The 20,076-nt window shown below is 36.8% G+C and overlaps 1 protein-coding gene across 1 annotated transcript; it reads right to left on the bottom strand.

The window, feature by feature from the left end:
* Window positions 1–6,474: 6,474 nt before the first annotated feature.
* tsr1 (TSR1 ribosome maturation factor) lies at window positions 6,475–15,817 on the bottom strand. Its single transcript, XM_058745579.1, has 15 exons — window positions 15,649–15,817; window positions 15,082–15,185; window positions 14,762–14,990; window positions 13,668–13,802; window positions 13,102–13,550; window positions 12,267–12,417; window positions 11,176–11,357; window positions 9,926–10,146; window positions 8,847–9,006; window positions 8,622–8,732; window positions 8,307–8,439; window positions 7,979–8,095; window positions 7,741–7,881; window positions 7,566–7,640; window positions 6,475–6,773 (listed from the first exon to the last, which is right to left on the bottom strand). The coding sequence occupies exons 1-15, from the start codon at window positions 15,764–15,766 to the stop codon at window positions 6,595–6,597; spliced, it is 2,505 nt and encodes an 834-aa protein (XP_058601562.1). The 5' UTR covers window positions 15,767–15,817; the 3' UTR covers window positions 6,475–6,594.
* Window positions 15,818–20,076: the final 4,259 nt, after the last annotated feature.

Below are 20,076 nucleotides of genomic sequence, written 5' to 3'. Positions count from 1 at the left end.
AGAGGGTCAATTTAAAAAAATAAAAAAATAAAAGAAAGAGTCAAAAGAATAGAAAAAAAGGATAGAGAATGCTTTAAATAATTTTTTTTTTATAAAAAGAAAACAAGTAGATAAAATAGAAAAAGAATAGAGAATGCTAGTGTTAGAGGCCCTCTAACACTAGCATTCTCTATTCTTTTTCTAGGGTCATTTTTTAATAAAAAGAAAACAAGTAGATAAAACAGAAATAGAGAGTGCTAGTGCTAGAGTGTCAAGTGTAGATGGAAGATATGTGTTTTTAGATAGACAGACAAAAAAAAGTATTACCTTGAACAAGTTATTTCTTAGTTATTTTTATTATTATTCTAGTTCTATTATTATTATTAATAAACATCTATTTAACACTATTTGTCTTCATTCAATAGTCTTTATTATTATTATTACTATTATTTAACAGTTTTATACAAACACTGTTTATCTTAATTCAGGAATATTTATTATCATCATTATTATTATTATTATTATTATTATTATATCTGTTAATAGTCATTTTTTCTGTGGTCCCAGGACTCCCCGGAATCTGCACATTCCATTCATTCTCTTAACCAGCTTCATGAGCTGCATCATGGGATGCTTTTTAAAGCATAGTTTCCATGTATGCTGAGCACTTGTTGGCTGCTTTTCTTACACTATCCGTTCCAACTCATATATTTACTACAAATAATAATTACAATGTTAGTTTGGAGAAGAAATTTGTGCATAGGCACAACTGACATTTATTTACACAAATATTAAGCCTAAGCCTTTTAAGATGAAAAGTTTCACGAGGAACATAAATTCAGTCAGGTGCGTCCAAACGTTTGACTAGTACTGTATTTAATTTCATCCTGTATAGCAGCTTTGATTTGTGTGGTACAGTAATGCACCGAGACCTTGGGCAGTGGTTCAGGCCTGGTATCTGGGATATGCATTAACCATGAGCGTAATGCACTGTGGCCAACTCTTTTCACTGAGTTGCCTTAATGAGACAAAAGTGCACATTCTACAGCTGTTTGCATTGAACCATGAGATTTTCCATGTTTATATGCAATGATAGACAGAATCTTGGATCTCCTCTCTTCCTCCTGAGCGGACCCTAAGTCCATTTCCGCTATAGCCTATTCCCTCGCACTCCCTCACGCCTCACCTCAACGCATCCAACTTCTCCGTGTCTATCTCATCTCGTCAAAGAGTCACGATCTGCGCACCAGGCGTTTTGTCTGTCAGGCTCCCTCCCCTGTTCGCTCGCTGGGTGAACTCCACTGCTTTGTTGGGAGGTCCTGGTCTCCATACCACCCCCGTTCCAGCAAGTTCTCTATCAGCACAAACGCACACACTACCCCTCTCCTCTGATTAATGGCAGAGCTGGGGCGGGTGCCAGGCCAGCTCCTCGCAAACCCAAGTGAAGTGAGAGAGAGGACAGGAGAGAGGAAGGCGAGGCAGGGCTGCCGCAGCTGTGGTTTTGGAGCCTGTCTCTCAGCCCCTGCTCTGCCCCCTCTCTCCATCTCCTCACTGGCTCCTTCGGGGACACACGCCTTGGCCAGGCCCCAGGAACCAGGGAGTCAGGACCAGGGTAAGGGGAGAGGAAGGGGGAACAAGACAGCGAGAGAGACAGAAAGAGATAAAGGGAGAGCGAGTGTACAGAAAATGACAGGATGTTTAATTTTACTGAGGAATTTCGAGAGGTTATGGTCGAGACGACTAGATGTGGCAAGAAAAGGACGCCTAATTAGAAATAACAGAAGAAAACAAAGCTTAAAAGTAGCGCTTCTCTTATTTCCGCTCAGATTCGCTAACAGGAAGCTGCTCTTATATTTCTGTTTATTTTGAAAATTTAGTTGTTTTACTTTCTCCTATCACAGATCAGAAGGTTGATTTTCGTTAGCAGGAAAATCAGTGGCTTTTAAAACTCTAGCTGAATTTGGAATAGTACACACTACCATACAAAATATTTTCTTTTAAGTAATTAATACTTTTATTCTGCAAGGATGCATTAATTATAAAGACATTTATAATGTTATATAAAAAAAATTCAAATAAACTGTTCTTCTGAACTTTCTATTTATCAACAAATCCTGGAAAAAAAAAAAAAAAAAAAAAAAGCAGCAAAGCTGTTTTCAGCATTGATAATAATATGAAATATTCCTTAAGCAGCAAACCAGCATATTAGAATGATTTATGAAGGATCATGTGACACTGAAGACTGGAGTAATGATGCTGAAAATTCTGCTTTTCTATCACAGGAATAAATTACAGTCATTTAACAGCCATTTCAAATTGTATTTCATAATATCACTGTTTAACTGTATTTTTGATCAAATAAATGCATCCCTGGTGAGCATAAGTTCCAACAGATCAAAATAGCTTTTCTTAAATAATATGCTAAGCTAACAGGCTAAGCTGTTTGTTTTATGTCTGATATAGCTAAGCTGCTAGCTTGCTAACTAAAAACACAAAAGGGAAATGTTTCATTTATACATTTCAGCTTTGGTAACAATATAGTATTTAACAGACAAATGAACATATTTTCATGAGAAACAATAGAATAAGAATAAACCGATCATTAAGCTATTTTTTTGCCTTTTTTTACCAGACACCTGCATATCTATATATTAACATTCAAGGAGGAGGTTTACCTACAGTATTTAGATGTCGCTATTGTTTTTGCAGTCCTGTTTGGCTAGTGACACAGACATGGCATGTAAATATGATTTAAACATGAGTGGAGAGATCATGATTTCAGTTTTCTTTGTTGTTTACTGCTGTCCTTAAACGTTCAGCTAGCAGATGAGTTATCTGAAGCTGTTGCTCCAGTAGATTTGAAGGGTTCTCCGTGTGCTTTGTAAGTGTTTGTCAACTTTAAGTGCTGTAACGCCGTCCCAGGCTGGCGGCCCTGTCTGTGTGTGCGTCTCTCTTGCGGTGTTTTATGGGCTGTGCGCTGCGGTGCACTGACCTCACTCTCACCCCGGTGCCACCCAGCCAGTGCAGGACTCAGGCACCATTGGCCCCTGCCAAAATCCCACAGCGCCACATCTGCTATCCATAAACGCCAGCCACTCTTGCTCTCCATCTCCTTCTCACACCCCTCCAGCCCCCTCTTCCTCCTCCTCTCAAACATATTTGCTTACTCTTGTTTTCCCAACTGAGCGGCACTTAAATTATACTCCTGCACAATCTCTGTTTTACATTCAATTTAAACACTCAGTGGTTCTCTTCTTATCTCTTCCTCCCCTGCAATCCATCTCTCTCTCTCTTTTTTCGTTCGCTCTCCTCTTCCAATGGAAAAATCTTTCACCCATTATGTCTTCAGTGGGATCCAGCTGTGTGTGGTGGCAGTGAACTGGGAACCACAGGACATTCCTGGTCCAAGAGGCCCTAAACCACCAGCGTTAACTCCTTCAGACTGTGGTCGAAACCAATCACATGCTCATGTGAGCGCTGTCCAATATACCTCCATGTAGTTTGTCCCTCACTGTCACAAACATTTCACTTTCCATCAGCCGAGACACAATTCAACATTTCCACGTTAATCCCAAGCGGATGTTTATGGTAAGCGGTGGGGATCAAGTGAAGGAAAAACTTGACGATTGCATTCCACGCATGTTTTGAATGGAAAATTCCGGGGTCAATACAAGTGAAGCTCAGTCGACAGCATTTGTGGCATAATGTTGATTACCATGTATAATCAGTTTTGTCATGTCCCTTTCTTGAAAAAAAAAATAGAAATCAAGATTACAGTGAGGTACTGGAAGTGAACGGGGCCCATCTTTAACAATGAAAATACTGTTTTCAAAAGTCAACACACAAAACAAACAATATTCATGTTGACTTTTCTGTGTAAAGTTGTATCCAATTTCACAACTTTGTTTGCATGATAACATTAAAACTCTAAATCGACTTGAGAACATGATGAAAACCATCTTTTCAGCACAAGAATTAACATAAGTGCTTCGAAAAAATGAGAAGCTGCACATTACAGCGTTTAATGTCCCTTACAATTTAAGTAAATGGAGCCAGTTTTTTGTGGATTTAGGCACAGAAATTGTCGTTGCAATGTAACAAAAACCCTTAAAAATGATGGGAACAATTTTACCGCTCAAGTTTTAACAGAAGAATTAATGTGTCATTTTATGAAATTACAAGCTTCACATTTCTGCATTTTAAATCAAGGTTACAGTGAGCAATTTTAATGGATGTACATGGTCCAATTTTTGGTGGATTTAAATACAGAATTTGCCATGACAGCATACCCTTAAAACAACCTTAAAAATTATGAGAACAACTTTACAGCTCATGTTTTAATAGAATTAATATGAGTGATTGGTCACATTTTATTTTAAGATCCAATTAGTTAACAAACCATTAAATGCGACTTTTGCCTCGAACTCCTAATTTGCTGCTTATTAATAGTTAGTAAGGTAGTTGTTAAGTTTAGGTATTAAGGATGTAGAATATGGTCATGCAGAATACGTGCTTTATGAGTACTAATAAACAGACAATATGTTAATACTAGGCATGCTAATAAGCACCTAATTAAAAATGAGAATTGGCCCCTGTACTAAAGTGTTAAAATTATAAGATGCACGTTTCACATATCAGTAGAATTAAACTGGGCCAATTTTGATGGATTTAAACAGCATTTGCCATGACAACATAATGAAGACTCTAAAACAACCTTAAAAATGACTAGAACAATTTTACACCATAGTTTCAACAGAAGAATAAATAAGTGATTTTTTTTTAAATTACAAGCCTAACATTATAGTGTTTACATCAAAGTTACAGTGAGGCACTCACAGTTAAATAATTGTAATTTTTAAGGTTGTTTTAGGGTTTTAGTTATGGCAACAAAGGTTTAAAATAGTATAAAACTTAACACAATATAGATTGTGTCACACTAAAATCATGTTTGCACATATTTAATGCTGTTTTCAACATTTAACATCCTATACACTTACATAAGTGCCTCACCGTGATCCAGATTTTTGCTTTTTTTAACGATGAGGGATGAGTCTAGATTAATTTTTGTGGTAATCAACATTACGCCACAAACACTGTCGATTGAACTTAACTCGTATTGAACCCGGAATATTCCTTTAAGGACAATCTCCAGCGTGGGAGGATTAGATTTCCTCTCTAGATCATGAACATTTGGCCAGGCATACCACACCCCATTCAGCTTTAAACAAGATGTGTTTAACACATCCCCGCTCAATGCCCCCGGTGCACCACGGCTTAAAAAATGAACGAGAAAATAAATGGAGTGCCTCAACTTAACCGTCCAGAGCTTCGAGTGCACCCCTAGGCAATAAAGAAGTATTACCCTAGTGCGATTGTTTTATCATTATTTGACTTTTTCCACCATAATCAAATTCACAGTGCAGGATAAAAATGTACATATTGAACTTTTGATACCCTGTTTCTTGGATCACGTTGTGTTTTTTGAGCCCAAAGCTTCACCTTCTCTTTTCCCAGACATATTGGCATGCGTCTGCGGTGTGGTCCCAACAGAACCTGGGGATGAATCATGTAGCTGCAAGCATGCAAGAGCACTGTTTTATGATAAATATTACAATTCATAAATCATTGTTTCTCAGAAGAGCAAAAGAGCGAGGGGAGGGAGCACAGAGAGAGAGAGAGAACTGTAAAGCATTTGGGGATCCGGCAAAAAAACAACAGAGGGTCACGCTCCCTGTGTGAGAGAGTGTAGATGGTGGTGAAAAGGGGGCTTCAGGTCAGGGAACCACCAGGGAGAGGGAGTGGTGGAAGAGTCTGCAGGAATGAAGGAGAATAACAGTGCACATACACACTCCATCTGCGCCATAAAGGCCCATAGAACCTCGCTGTCATCTGCATATGGCAGCATCGCAGCGTAAATTATGGTCTCTATGCATTCGCTCACCAGCGATAATCATCCCTCGCCGTTGCCAGCGATTCTGAACGATGGCAGCCAGAGGACAGTAAGGGCTGCAGTTGTTGTTGAGGACATACTTGAGGGAGATAATATTCCAGCGTGAGGTTTGGTTTGAGCTAAATGATGAGAAATAAAAGATTGCAATGACAGTATTTACAATGAGAGTTTAGATGCGGGTTTTCGCCACTGCCTCCCTCATAAAATCATGAGATGCTCTCACTTTGGGTTTAGGCTGGAATTTAGTTCTGTGCTACTCCGCAACACTGCTAAGGATGCGTTTAGTGACTAACAACATTTTTTTGTGTTTGAGAAATTATTTCACGGGTTGATTTGTCAACCTGAGGCTGTAAATAAGCAATGCCATTATTTGTAATGACATTGGTTAAAAACATCCCAGACTTGTCAGATTGCCTCAAAAAGACATTTAACATTTCATGTCTGTGGAAGGAAACCATTTCCACTAATACGTGTTTGCCATCTAGTGGCCACTAAGGGACCTTTTTATGGAAAATGCTTTAAGAACACTAAAACAAGCACAGAAATTATATATAGACATTTAATAGTCAATTAGAGCACAGAGAATCAAGCACAGAGTATCCTGTGACACAGGCAGTAAGTGTCATGTTATGTTTCCATTGCATTCAGTTCATAACTTCCTGCTTCTACTCCATGTCAATGTCGCAGAGGGCCGGTGGCGGCTCTCTCTTCACCCAGTGCAGAGGGGCGGGGACATAGGGGTCGTAGGTCCAGTGCGGATACACCCTCTTATACAGGTTCATCAGCACTGTGTCCTGAGAGCGCAGCTGGTTGTCAAAAACACACTTCATGTGGCCGTGAGTACCTGCAAAAGCGCACAAATAAAAGTGATTCAGAGGTACCTAACATTCCACATTTTTTAAGAATGTACTTTTTCCTTTTTCTCCCCAATTTAAAACTAGACCAGCTAGTACATTGTTACAATCATTCAAAGTCCTTATATTTTACTGTAGCCTGTATATTTTCTGTCCAGTTTAGGATTTAATCTATAATAAATAAATAAAATTACCAATATTTTTTTAGTAATATTATTTAACAAACATGTTATATGTTTTTATTTTTATTGATATACCAGCATCTATCTCTATTTTCATGGCAAGATCAATGCATTTTAAAATAAACAAACTGTATAAATGTCCAATATTCATAACTGATTAATTTCTTTTATTTCTGATCTTCGCAATTATTTATAATTAATAATAAAATTAATACTACTACTACTATTATTATTATTAATAATAATAATAATAATAATAATAATAATGATGATAATAATAATAATAAAGCTTGATTAAATACACCAAATTATTTTGTAATTATTAGTAAAAACATGACTTAAAAGAATGATAATTCACTATATTATTAAACAACTATTTTATTATTATTATTATTATTATAATAATAATAATAATAATAATAGATTACAAACAAACAATAATAAAAATAAATAATCCTAAAAAAATCACGCAAAAATGTCTTGCGATCTAAAGGGTTGAATATGTATTAAAATCTTTGAGCTATGTCTTGCTGTTTAAAATGCTAGTAAATGGTAAGTTCATTAAATGTTTTTCGCCACAATTAATATTTTGTTTCTTACCTAATGCTTCCTTGAGGTGTCCTCTTCGTCCCCATTTTGTACGTAGTTCTACTGGCTTAAACCACAGAATATCATCTGCAAAAGAGAAATGCTTTAATGTTAGACTCAATCATTGTTAGATCTACACACACATCTAACAGTAAACAGAGGAAATGACTAACACCTTCCTTCTCACCTCTGTTAAAGAACATGTAACGGACCACAGCAGAGCGCCGATTGATTTTGAAAGGGTGTCCGCTCAGCACGATTCTCTTCAACACCACACGCTGAGGATCACAGCTCAAAAGAGTACCTGTGGCCACCAGGTCCTGCATACCTGTGGTAAAGGTAAAACAAAAACAGCTTTACTACATGCTGTACTGGTGAAGGCAGTTCTCTTTTTGAGTTCAAATGTTTTGTATGATTCTCCTCACCATTGTCTCTCTGTTTGAAGACCAGAACACCTGCGGTGGGGAAGGTAATGGGGGCATAGACAGACATCACTGTAGGAGCATCAGGACGCAGAAACCGCTCCATCTTGTGTTTATCAGCTGAAAACAGAAAAAAAAACAGATTGTAATATCATTTAAAGGCATTTATTGGGACTTAAACCTGTCAGATACATCTTGTGAACAAAAAAAACTTGTTTAAATGCATAGTTTACCCAAAGATCGTATTTTGAGACTGACATGACTTATTCAGAAACAAATCAATCCTATAAAGAGAGACATAAATACGAAGAACATGATGATCTCTTATTACCAGAAGTGTGCTGTGAGAAGATGGCTGAAGCTCTGAAGCGTCTGAAACCGCACTGAAACACCAGGTCTTCTTTAGACTTCACTGGTTCTGTGTTGCTCGGGTGCTGCCGCACCAACAAATGCATCACTGACATCTGCAAAATAGACAATTATTTCAATACTGACTATAATCATATGTGAAAAGAATGCCTTTAAACTGAACAGTACTACTGTATTTCAAAACAAACATTACTAGTACATTTAACCCTTTTGGAGAATTTGATATGATAATAAGTAACTATAAAAAATATTCAAAAATCCTCTAAGCTGTAAGTACCTTCTGTTCATGTGGTAGCAGGGACACTAGAACTAATGGTTTGCCGGTTTGAAAGCTCTCCATGACTGAGGGAGGAACATCCACAATATGAAGAGTCACGTACCAGCCTTCCTGCAGGAATAAAAGGTAAACAGTGAAACAGCAACATTTCTGGGACAAAACCCAAGATATTCGTGAGAACTCTCGAAACAACACCCCTTTCACTCCTTTTCCCCCCATACAAACCATTGCTCCTTCCTCCTCGCTGGCGGCATCTGCTAGTATCCGGCGGCGCATGCGCTCAAAGTTCTGGAACTGGTAGATGCGCGAGTAGTCGGTAGGCAGATTCTCCAGGGGGTCCCATGGGGAGGAACGGAAACTCTTCAGACCTCTGTACTTCTGAAACCTGAATGTACAGAACAGACCAATCAGCAGATACATACACTACTACCATTCAAAAGTTTGAAATTAAATATTTAATTAACACTTTTATTCAGCAAGGATGCATTAAATTGATCAAAAATGACAGTAAATACACTTATAATTTTACAAAAAGATTTCTACTTCAAGTATATGCTTAACTTTATCTTCTGAACTTTTCCTGAGGAAAAAAATGCATCACAATTTCCACAAAAATATTAAGCAGCACATGATTCATAAGAAATATTTATTGAGCATCAAATTAGCATATCATGATTTCTAAAGTATCATGTGACACTGAAGACTGGAGTAATGGCTGCTGACAGCTGGCAGCTTTGCCATCGGAGTAATAAATTACATTATTACAAATTACATTACATAAAACAGTTGTTTTAAGTTGCATTAATATTTTACAATATTACTGTTTTACTATGTTTTGATCAAACACATACATAAAATGCTTCATTTTGTATTACCTTTACCATCATCTAACGATCATTTAATCTTTTAAAAGACTAATGAATTTTTTATTTTTAAATTAAACACTTAAATTTAATTTATAAAGATATCCAAATAAATATCCAAATTTTCACAGTAAACAATATAATACTATGATGCTTAAACTCATTTGTAGCATTTAAAACGACTGATTTTAGTTTGTAATGGTTTTTTTAAATACTGGCCATAACATGCATATAATTATAAAGTTTATTGGTAATGGCAAATTTGAGTATCTGCTCATCAAAGGCCTGTCATTGTATGAAAAGTAATTTTTGTATTCCACAGACGAAAAAAAACAAAAAAAAGTTGGAACAACATAAGTGAAAATTTCATTTTCGTGTGAACTTTCCTTTTAAAATGTCAAACATGGGCAGGTTCATGGCTGGAACTGTCTTGCATCTTACCGTGTCTTGGCTGGGACATCTAGGGGAGTGTCGACTTCATCAGGGAACAACTCATTGGCACGTGCCTCTCTGTATCTCCTCAGCCCCTCTCCCTCCTCGGCCTCGTCCATGCCTTCGTCATACTTCTGATCGGCTCCGGTGCGTCCGGTGGAACTGATCTCCTCCTCCTCCTCTTCTTCTTCCCCATCGTCTCCTTCAGAAGCATATTCAGACCCAGCATCCTTAGAGAGGAAGAGAAGCATGTGAAAACATTTCTCTAGACATACATCCACATAGAGTCTAGCAAACCCAAACAAAACACGCCACTTCTTTGAAGTCCACTAAACAGACAGCTGAATGACTAAGATGGGGAAAAGGACAAGACATACCGCTGGGGTGCATTAACCCCCCTGTGGGGTCAACCTGCAGAACAATTGCAGGTGCAGTAATAAAAATAATCTCTGTAATCATCTGTAGTACCACTTCCCTATTGTTAACATCTTGCATTGAAAAGTCTCCTTTGGTGTGCCCCAAGACTTCAAACGCATGCTAATTATGATTAAAGAAAATAAATGGACCAGAGCTTCCATACTTGTCAAGCTTCCCCTTGTTCTTTCAAGCCCAGCTGGTATAAATAAATGGCCGCCCCCTCCGCAAGTCGCGACAGGAAGTTCTGTCCAAAGAGCAGGAAGTCTAAAGGCTTCTCTCGGGACTCCCTCTCCAAACACTATTGTTGCGTCGAGATGCCTGGCACTAAGGCCAAGCAGCAGACATTGAGAAAACAAACAGTGCCTCTCCACCACGAAGCGCACAGTCACGTATGCACTGTTCCTCCCGCGCCGTGCCCACCCTCCATCTCATCCTTCTGACTTTATTTAGACCTTCAATCGTTATCGGGCAGTCTTGGGTTTAACCCGCTTTTGCAAAGCTCGCTCCTGATTGGTCGCTTCCGCTGCCATCTTGAAGGTTGTCATAGCAACAAATATACAAAACAAAACTCGCTTTCTTCCCAGGGTGTGAGGTGTAATTGTTTATAGAATAAAAAGAAACCCATCAAGCATGTGATCAGCTAAAGACGAAAAACAAGGAAAACATTTAAACCCCCCCCACCACCAACAATAACAACATTTTTTCCTTCCGGTTTACACGATTCACCTGGGTCATACATATCAAGTAAAAAAAATAAAAAATAAAAATAAAAAATTTGTATGGTATGGAAAAATCACATCAAAAGCCTGTGACTGACCTGTATCAAAATAATAAAAACCCACCTGAGATTCATTATCACCATCCATTTCATCTTCGATCATCCCATCTTCATCGTCATCATCATCATCACAGCTGTCAATGTCATTATCATCCTCCTCCTGCTCAGCATCATCAATGATCCATGTGGCCTGGTAGTCAGACGTCCCCTTTGGTACTTTCATCACTCTCCTTTTCTTTCTGGCCTCTGAATAGATCACATCAATAGTTCGCAATATAATATCATAATATAATATAATATAATAATAATAATAATAATAAGTATTGACCATAAAGAGTTTTTTTTTTCTTTCCATTTGATCCATTCATTTAGGTCACTTGCATACATTCCTGCTGCCTACTGCTATTGGTGGGTTGCACTGATCACAAATGAGATGCATTACCATTGTGTTACCATTGTTTTTGAGCTAAAAACAAATATTCTGGAGGAGAAAAGTCTTTGTATATGAGTTGCAGCAGTGCATAATGCGTCATATCGTGAACAAGATGAGAAGTTATCAAAGTATGATCTGAACTCGCTCTGAGTGCAGTTTATATCCTCTATGTGGGCAGACACAAATCACATAGAACAATGAAGCCACTCACACTAATATTAACATCTCCATCTTGCTGACACTTTAATAAATTCTCTGACAAAGAGATGGATCAGATGTATTCATTTCGACTGGATGCTGTAATATTGCATTGCAGTCACTGGACACTAAAAAGGGAAATGCTTTCGGACTGATATCTGATTTGACGCTGTCAGTGTTCAATGTTATTTTACTATAATTTATATATAATAATAGTTTAATTAATATAATGAATAAGCTTTTATTTTTGTTTTCGGCTTTTAATTTTTGTTTCTTTAAACGATTTTAGTTTTCTTTCATTTTTAATATTACTATTTTGGTTTAATTTATTTTTATTTCAGTTTTTATTTATTTTCCAGAAAATAAGTTTGAACTTAAATTTATTAGTTAGTTGCAAAGGCAACATTTTAAATTTTTATTTGCAGTTTTTTATCCAATATATATATTTTATTTCAATTAACAAAATGATTTTAATAGTTTTAATTATCAATAATACACCTGGTTTGAACAGGGTAATACAGTACCTTCTGCCTCCTCCAGCTCTGCTTCTGTGGGCCACGTTTGTTCCCCATCCATGGGATCCACTTCTGCCTCCGCCTGCAAGCTCTCCCTCTTCTCAGGGTCTGCTTTCATCAACACCCGAACATCCCCATTCATATCCCCATCACCACCATGCTACAAGACACATACAAAGAAAAACAAACCAATAAACATCATACGATAAATCAATTAGGTACAACAAATGAAGACTTCAGCATCAAGAAAGTAGTCAGTCCACAATTAAAGTAAAAATGCTACATGATAGCACAGAAATACAGGCAACCATAATGTAATTGACCAATGAGTTTTCACTAAGGGATTTTATTCAGGGTTACTCAACCATTTAAATTTATTATAAAAGTGTTATTTCCAGACTTGGAAAACTGCCAGAGTCACTTTTATAATGAATATACTTTTTTCTACTAAAACAAAGCTCAAAAATATCTTGGTTAGAAATTGTGAATAAAAGATATCTTTAAAAATCCTTAATAATTCTTCACACCAGTAATAATTAATCCTTCGAATTAATCCATTAATTAAGGGGACCATTAATATTAAGGGCATCATTAAGTCTTCAAATTAAGGAGGCAGTGGGCTTCAAATATCATTGTGGACAATAGGAGGCCTTGGAGTCAAAAGGTTTAAGAATCACTGATTTTCTCGCTTGTTGAGCCTGGTTAGGATACGGTGGTGAACTTGCAATTTATGAATAAATGAATGAACAAATTGCACATTGATAAGTTCCAAACCCTCTTATGAAATGATAAACAAATAAATGACAATAAACCCCTATATACAACAAAATTGTAGCCTCCTAACCATCATCTCGACGTCTCGTCCTGGCTTCACCAGGTGAGGAGCTGCTGTCACGATAGGTAGAGGATCTGCAGGGGCATCGATCTGGCTGAGCTGAAAGTCTCCATGGCCTGTGATATGCACCAGCCTGTTGACTTGCAGAGGAGAGCCTCGAATATATCCTGACACACAGAGGGTCCCTAACCCTGTGGCTGGGCCCTCTGTCCCATTCTGGCTGGTGTTCGGTATATATGTGGCTCTCTGAGCCAGCAGGTGCGAGCGGCGAGAGCGGAAGCCCAACCGTCTCTGCTTCTGTGCTGACAGGTGCCTCAGCAATAGAGTAGCATCCTGCTCGCCGTCCACAGGAAAGAGACGCGCATCTGGGAAATGAGACTCTACCAATCGGGAGAGCACTCTCCGAGATTCAGTGCGTTTCTTCACTGCTAGATCAGCCACTCCCTGACACACCAGTGCTGCAGGGCAAAGAGGAAGATGATTTGATTCTGATTGGTCAATTGTGACAGTCTATTAAATATCTGTGCATAATGACTGCTAAATTGTATAACTGATTGTTTCCAAACATATCTTACCATGACTTGGCAAGCCCTGTGCAAAGAGACAGGACAGGCAGTATTCTCCATAGCTGTCCCAACCTTCAGTCGACTCCAACACAAACACCAAACTGTCTGCAATCTTTGCCACATCCAGGAGTGAATGCAAGTCAGCTGGAATGAGAAAACAAGATTTTTACAGCCTTTAATCATAGCCCAAAAATGTATGTGCCTTCTTAAGCCACACTTGTAATATAGAGAAAAACATAACACAAATGTTAATAAATCTTAACTTAAAAATCTATACAACCTTAGCCAACATTCATTTCGAATAAAACATTAATTATATTATATAGAGAGAGAGAGATATTAGCTAAAAACAACATTTAACAGGGCTATTAAATTATAAGATGACAACAAAAGTAATCTAAATTTAAAAATAGGGGAAACAAGCATGCACAATTAGGAGAATATTGACTGAAACTATTAAATGAAAATGTCATTAAAAAAATCACTAATATCAGCTGATAACTAATTTAGTACCAATATAGTATATCAGTGTTGTATTATTATATATATATAGTATCTATCTATACATAGTGCATCCTTAAATACAAGCACATTTTTGCTAATCATTTTACAAAATGGCTAATGACTTCATACATCAGCTAAAAATACAATATTATTATTACATAAAAGTAAAATTAGTTCTGACAAAGATGTCTTGTCATAATTAGTATACTTTATATAGTATACTGTATAGTATTAGTATAAATTTGTACAGGTTTCTTAAATATCTACACTTTTTGGAAGAACATCTTCATTAAATTGATCAAAAGTGACATTAAAGACATTTATAATGTTACAAAAGATCCATATTTTAAATAAATGCTGAGCTTTTGAATGTCCTATTCAAAAAATCCTGGAAAATCATGAATTGTGATTTCCATAAAAATATTAAGCAGCACAAGTGTTCTCAACATTGACAATAATAATAATAATGTTTCTTGAGCACCAAATCAGCATATTAGAACGATTTCTGTAGAATCACGTGGCGCTTATCACTGTTGGAGCAACAGTAGTGTAGTGTCAGACATTTGAAATTCCACTGTGCATCATTAGCACTGATTTACCTGTGTCTGGCCTGTAGAAAATTAATCTCTGTTTAAAGCGGGGGAGAACGAGACCAAAACTGTCCTTGGCCCCAATGACTCCTTGATCTTCATGCACCACACCACCAACTCCTTCACCTCTCAGTATTTTTGTGACAGACCCAGCATCCACTCCTGCGTGAAGGGCTATGACTGCCACCAGATGAGGGGGTCCATCCCTGCTGCCCAGCTTCCTTTTCTCTGTCAGCACCTGTCACCATCATCAACACGCAAAAAGAGATGAGTCAGTCAGTTAACCTCCAGACTGTAATCCCTGCAGAAAACTGTAATGTTTACTTTACCAAGTCTTTTTTGTTGCGTCGCAGCTGGTTGGCTTTGTTTCTACGGTCCATTTTCCTTATCTCTCTTCTCTGTTTCTTGGTGAGAGCCATGACAGCAACTCTACCTATTTAGGATGTATAGAGTCATGTTTACTGCCTTACACTTACCAAATATACACAAATATTTACGCTATTTATGATTATGACACAAAATGAATCAGAATTTTTATATAATAACAGTGTCTATGAGAACCCTTTATAGCCAATAGTGCAAAAACAAAAGATCTTAAACCAGACTAAGCTGGTTTGTTGGTCTCTCAGCCTGGTTTTAGTGAGGCTTTGGCCACTTTTGAGCTGTTCAGGCTGAGAGACCAACTTAAATCAGTTAAGACCATCAAGCATCCTAGACTAGCTTTTGTCAGCAGGGCTTAAGTTAAACGTATAAACCGTATGCACAGAAAAACTTTAATATTAACTCTCATTGATCACGTCTCGGGTCTTTAAACACGTGTTCAGTCTGACAGACACTGCCCACGTGACGGTTCCCGCGAGTGTATTTTTTTTTTTTGATAAACTCATCACACTTACCCTTGTTCTCCCGCCCGATCTCGCCTTTAGTTCGGTGTTTTCCATGCTTGTGCTGTTTGTTTTTCTGTTTATAAGCTCCAGGTCTGTGGGCCTGCTGCTGCTCGTCTCCCGCAGCCATTTTCTGTCATGCCGCACATGTAAACTTTTATGACGTCATATCCACGCGCCTGACTTTCCTTCTGCAGAATCGTCACTGAGTAATAAAGTGCGCGCGTGCCACCTACTGTTCAGCTGCATCATACTCACATGGGCTGTTACTCTCATTTCCCAAAACCTTTACACCCGGTTTCACAGACAAGGCTTAAACCTAGTCCTAGGCTAAAATGTAAGTCTGAGCTGTTTCAACTGAAAGAAACTTGCACTGACTGATCATAAAATATATCAGTGCTTTTGTTTTGTCTCAAGATGCACACCAGTAATGTTTTTTTTTCTAAGCATGTTTATAAAAATTGCTTAAATGTCCTAATTGAACTATGATCTAATCCTGGTTTAGTCTAAACCCCGTCTGTGAAACCGGGGGCCTGTACCATGATGGTGGCTGAACAAACTCAGGGTTACAGCATTAGTTTTGAGTTGACAAAACCAAACCAGTCCAATCCGGCTTTGTTGGTACCATGAAGCTGATCATCAACTTTCTCTGTCAACTCAGGCTTTATCCTGAGTTAATGGAGCATGTGCACATGAAAGTGTGACATCAGTAATGAGCAGCCAATCACATGCCTTAAAACTATGATTCACTTCTTGTGAGAGAGTCAGTGCGAAGATTAAAAGATTGAACAATATGAAGAATTTAAACACATTTATACAGCACGATCATGAAACGATCTATCCATGAATGAGGAAAACTTAAAGAAAACATCTTACCATATAAGTGCGAGTAAAAGTTGTAAAGTTAGTTTATAGAGTTGATAATGTTTATAGGTATAAAAACACTTAAAAATCTAAGCTCATATGTAGTCATGCTTAAAGCTATTGATTCTAAAACTTATTCATATTGCATATTATCTATATGTTTACGTTGATTTTAAATAAAAGCTTAATAATTACTATTAAACTAAGCTGGCTTGTGTAATGAATTAAGGGTATAATAATTATATAAATAATATAAAATAATTATAAAAAATAATCATCTCTAAAAAATCAAATTTTGAGTAAGAGAAACTGGAGGAGTAGCTTTATTGCGTCACTTTGCTTGAAGCTGATTGGTCAAATTTCGGTTTGAGCTCTCTAAACCAGAACATAACCTGCTCCGGAGCAGGTAAGCTGTGGAGCGTAAGTTACTATGGCAATGAACACTGCTAAAAGCCAAACCACTTTCATGGTACCTAAAACCCAGAGTTGGCGCAAACTAAACTGAAACTTACCTGGCTAGCCAGCTAAACCGGCTTCATGGTACAGGCCCCGGGCCATAGTGAATCTTATGACATGAAAACTGTCAATTAACATTTCTACTTCCAAAATTTAGCTTAAAGGATATTTTTAGGACTAGTTAGATTTTTAGCATTATTAAGTTATTTTTATAGCAATGCAATAATGTGGAGAAAAAACATTACTGTTAATATATTAAGTACTTGTAAGGTATTTATTGACAATTGTTAGTAAGCATCATGGTAGTATTTTTCATTCTGACTTTAATGTATACTTTTTATTAATATTACATCTTAAAATTAGTGCTGTCAAATGATTAATAGCGATTAATCTCATCCATAATATAAGTTTTTATTTACATTATATATGTGTGTATACTGTGTATATTTATTATGTATATATAAATACAAACACATGCATGTATATATTTAAGAAAAATATGTTATGTTTATATATTAAACATATTTATATATCATATAAAATATAAGAACATGAATATGTAAATGTATAAACATGTAAATATTTTCCAAATATATACTGTATGTGTGTGTATTTATATATGTGACCCTGGACCACTAAACCAGTCTTAAGTCGCTGGGGTATGGGTCAAAATGATCCATTTTTATTTTAAGCCAAAAATCATTACGATATTATGTAAAGATCATGTTCCATGAAGATATTTAGTGAATTTCCTACCGTAAATATATCAAAACTTAATTTTTGATTAGTAATATGCATAGCTAAGAACTTCATTTAGACAACTTTAAAGGTGATTTTCTCAGTATTTAGATTTTTTTGCACCTTAAAATTCCAGATTTTCAAATAGTTGTATCTCGGCCAAATGTTGTCCGATCCTAACAAACCATACATCAATGGAAAGCTTATTTATTCATTTCAAAAATTGACACTTATGACTGGTTTTGTGGTCCAGGGTCACATACATAATAAATATGCACATTACACACACATATATAATGTAAACAAAAACTTTTTTTTTGGATGCGATTAATCACGATAATCGTTTGACAGCACTACTTAAAATACTTTGGCTATGTCTAGCTTTTTGTTTCTTAATACACAAACATGGACACACATTATTTACAGCATTAAATATATCTGCAAGCTGTCTGAGCACTGGTGCAGTGGGTAGTGCACAATTTTATGCACACACTGGTTCGAATCGAGCATTATATCCTGATCATTTTCTCTCTTTTTTTTCTCGTTCCATTGACCTAAAAATAAAAGGCACAAAACCCTGTAAATCTAAATTTTAAAAAAGACTGTGAGATGGATTTTACAGTACATCCTTTTTTGTCAGGAAATCCTGGGAGGTATAAAGCACACATTAATTTCTCATTATACCATCTATGCAGGACATAGCTTGTTTCATGTGTTTTTTGATGTTTTTTGTTTGCTTGTTTTCCTTTCCTTATGTTTTATTGAACAATTTAATTCCAGAATGGTTTCTGGAATTAAATGGTTTCTGTGGGTTGTATTATTTTATATTTTATATCATCATAAAATAAAACAAGAAAACAAATAATTGTGTCATTATAAAGTCATAGCCTGTTTTATAAATAGATTATCCATAGAGGAAATCATAAATCACTCTCAGCACAAAAATTAAAAATTAAAAAACTAATTGAGACCTTCTCTAAACATTTGATAAACACCAAGAGTTCATTCAAAGTGTATAGCCATATTAAGGGTCATTTAGTCTCTAGAGAATTTCTTTGTTGTTTTATGTTAAATCACTATAATGACACCAACAGGATGAAGCATGGCTCTTTAAATCCCATTCATAAAACAGGCTCCATAAGTCTCAAAACCCTCTGTTCGCCTGGATACAGTGACAGCATCCTGCGTTCTCATTGGCTGGGAGACACGGCTGCTTCAGAACCAACCCAGAGCGCTAGTTCTCTGCTCTGTTTACCAATTGGTTGCCTGCAGGCTTGTTGACATCACTGAAATAATTTTGCCCAGGGATCAGCTTTAACCTCTTAGTGATCCATAACAATGATGATAACCAATATTAAGAAACCCAGAAAACCTACAGCTCTTTACATTTTAGGTTTAAACTGTGGTGAAATGTGTAGTGTATAAGGCTGGGATTATTGTATGCTTACAACAGAGGCAAACTGTAATCCTTTTCATTTGATTTTTATGACTTCTGCTCTGCTTGTCCTAGTTATCTTCAACTCCATCTGTGTGAGTGCTGGTGGGTTTTCAAACTTCATACTTCAGACACAGAAAAAATAATCAGGATCATTTAGGGATTTTTTTGAGGAGACAGCAGCAGCATCATATGATTTGTAAGGCATTTGTTAGTTTAGCATATGGGAGTATCATGATCATCATAAATGGTAAATCTCCAAAACACATTTTCAAGATACTCCCATATGTTAAACTGATAACTTCATGTGATACACTTTTAAAAATGTATTACTCAAGAAATTCCAACAAATGTAATCATAATCCTGAAATTGCATTGCTGCACCGCAGCCACTTATTTTCAAGGAATCACGTTTCATTACATTTTCCTCTGATTTGATCTGTGTTTACCTCTACAGAACTGCTGCAATTAAAATTACAATGGATTAGGGTGGATATCTTAATACTTCTTTTAAAAAAAAATAAGAATCTAAATCCATTACAGAGCTTTGGCTTTCCTCGTAGATTTTGGCAGGCCCAGCAAGCAGTCTTAAATATTGATAAAGGACATATATATGTGTATAGCTGTTTATTATAGGGGGTTTAATGCTCTGTCTCTAGGGGCCGGTGGGAGTTTCCCACATTTGGAGGGCGGAACTGGCGTTCCAGGAACAAGGACGAGAGGAGGAGGGCAGCATTGGTCCAATTCTTTTTAGCGAATCGGTTCGATTCATGAACCGATTCAATCAAATCTGAATCATAGAGTCGCCACACTAAAGCGCTGCAGAAATACTCGCGCGCCATTACGATTTTGTGGTAAAATACATTTTTGTAAAATACTACTGTTTATCAGTATGCTTTGTATTTATTTCATAATTACATCATGTATAAAGATAAGCGAATTTTGTT

Source organism: Onychostoma macrolepis, chromosome 15 (assembly GCF_012432095.1).
Source record: "Onychostoma macrolepis isolate SWU-2019 chromosome 15, ASM1243209v1, whole genome shotgun sequence".
In the NCBI taxonomy this organism is placed as follows: Eukaryota; Metazoa; Chordata; class Actinopteri; order Cypriniformes; family Cyprinidae; genus Onychostoma; species Onychostoma macrolepis.
Note: the sequence above shows the minus strand (reverse complement) of the source record. Positions and strands in the feature narration are given on the sequence as shown.

What these genes read in the sequence shown, in the direction of transcription:
- tsr1 (XM_058745579.1), bottom strand. Translation starts at nt 15,766, where the DNA reads ATGGCTGCGGGAGACGAGCAGCAGCAGGCCCACAGACCTGGAGCTTAT. An exon ending in AGAGCTGGAGGAGGCAGAAG is followed by an intron (nt 11,358 to 12,266) that starts GTACTGTATTAC and finishes TGATCTATTCAG; the next exon opens with AGGCCAGAAAGAAAAGGAGA. An exon ending in CTTCTCACAGCACACTTCTG is followed by an intron (nt 8,096 to 8,306) that starts GTAATAAGAGAT and finishes TTCTGTTTTCAG; the next exon opens with CTGATAAACACAAGATGGAG.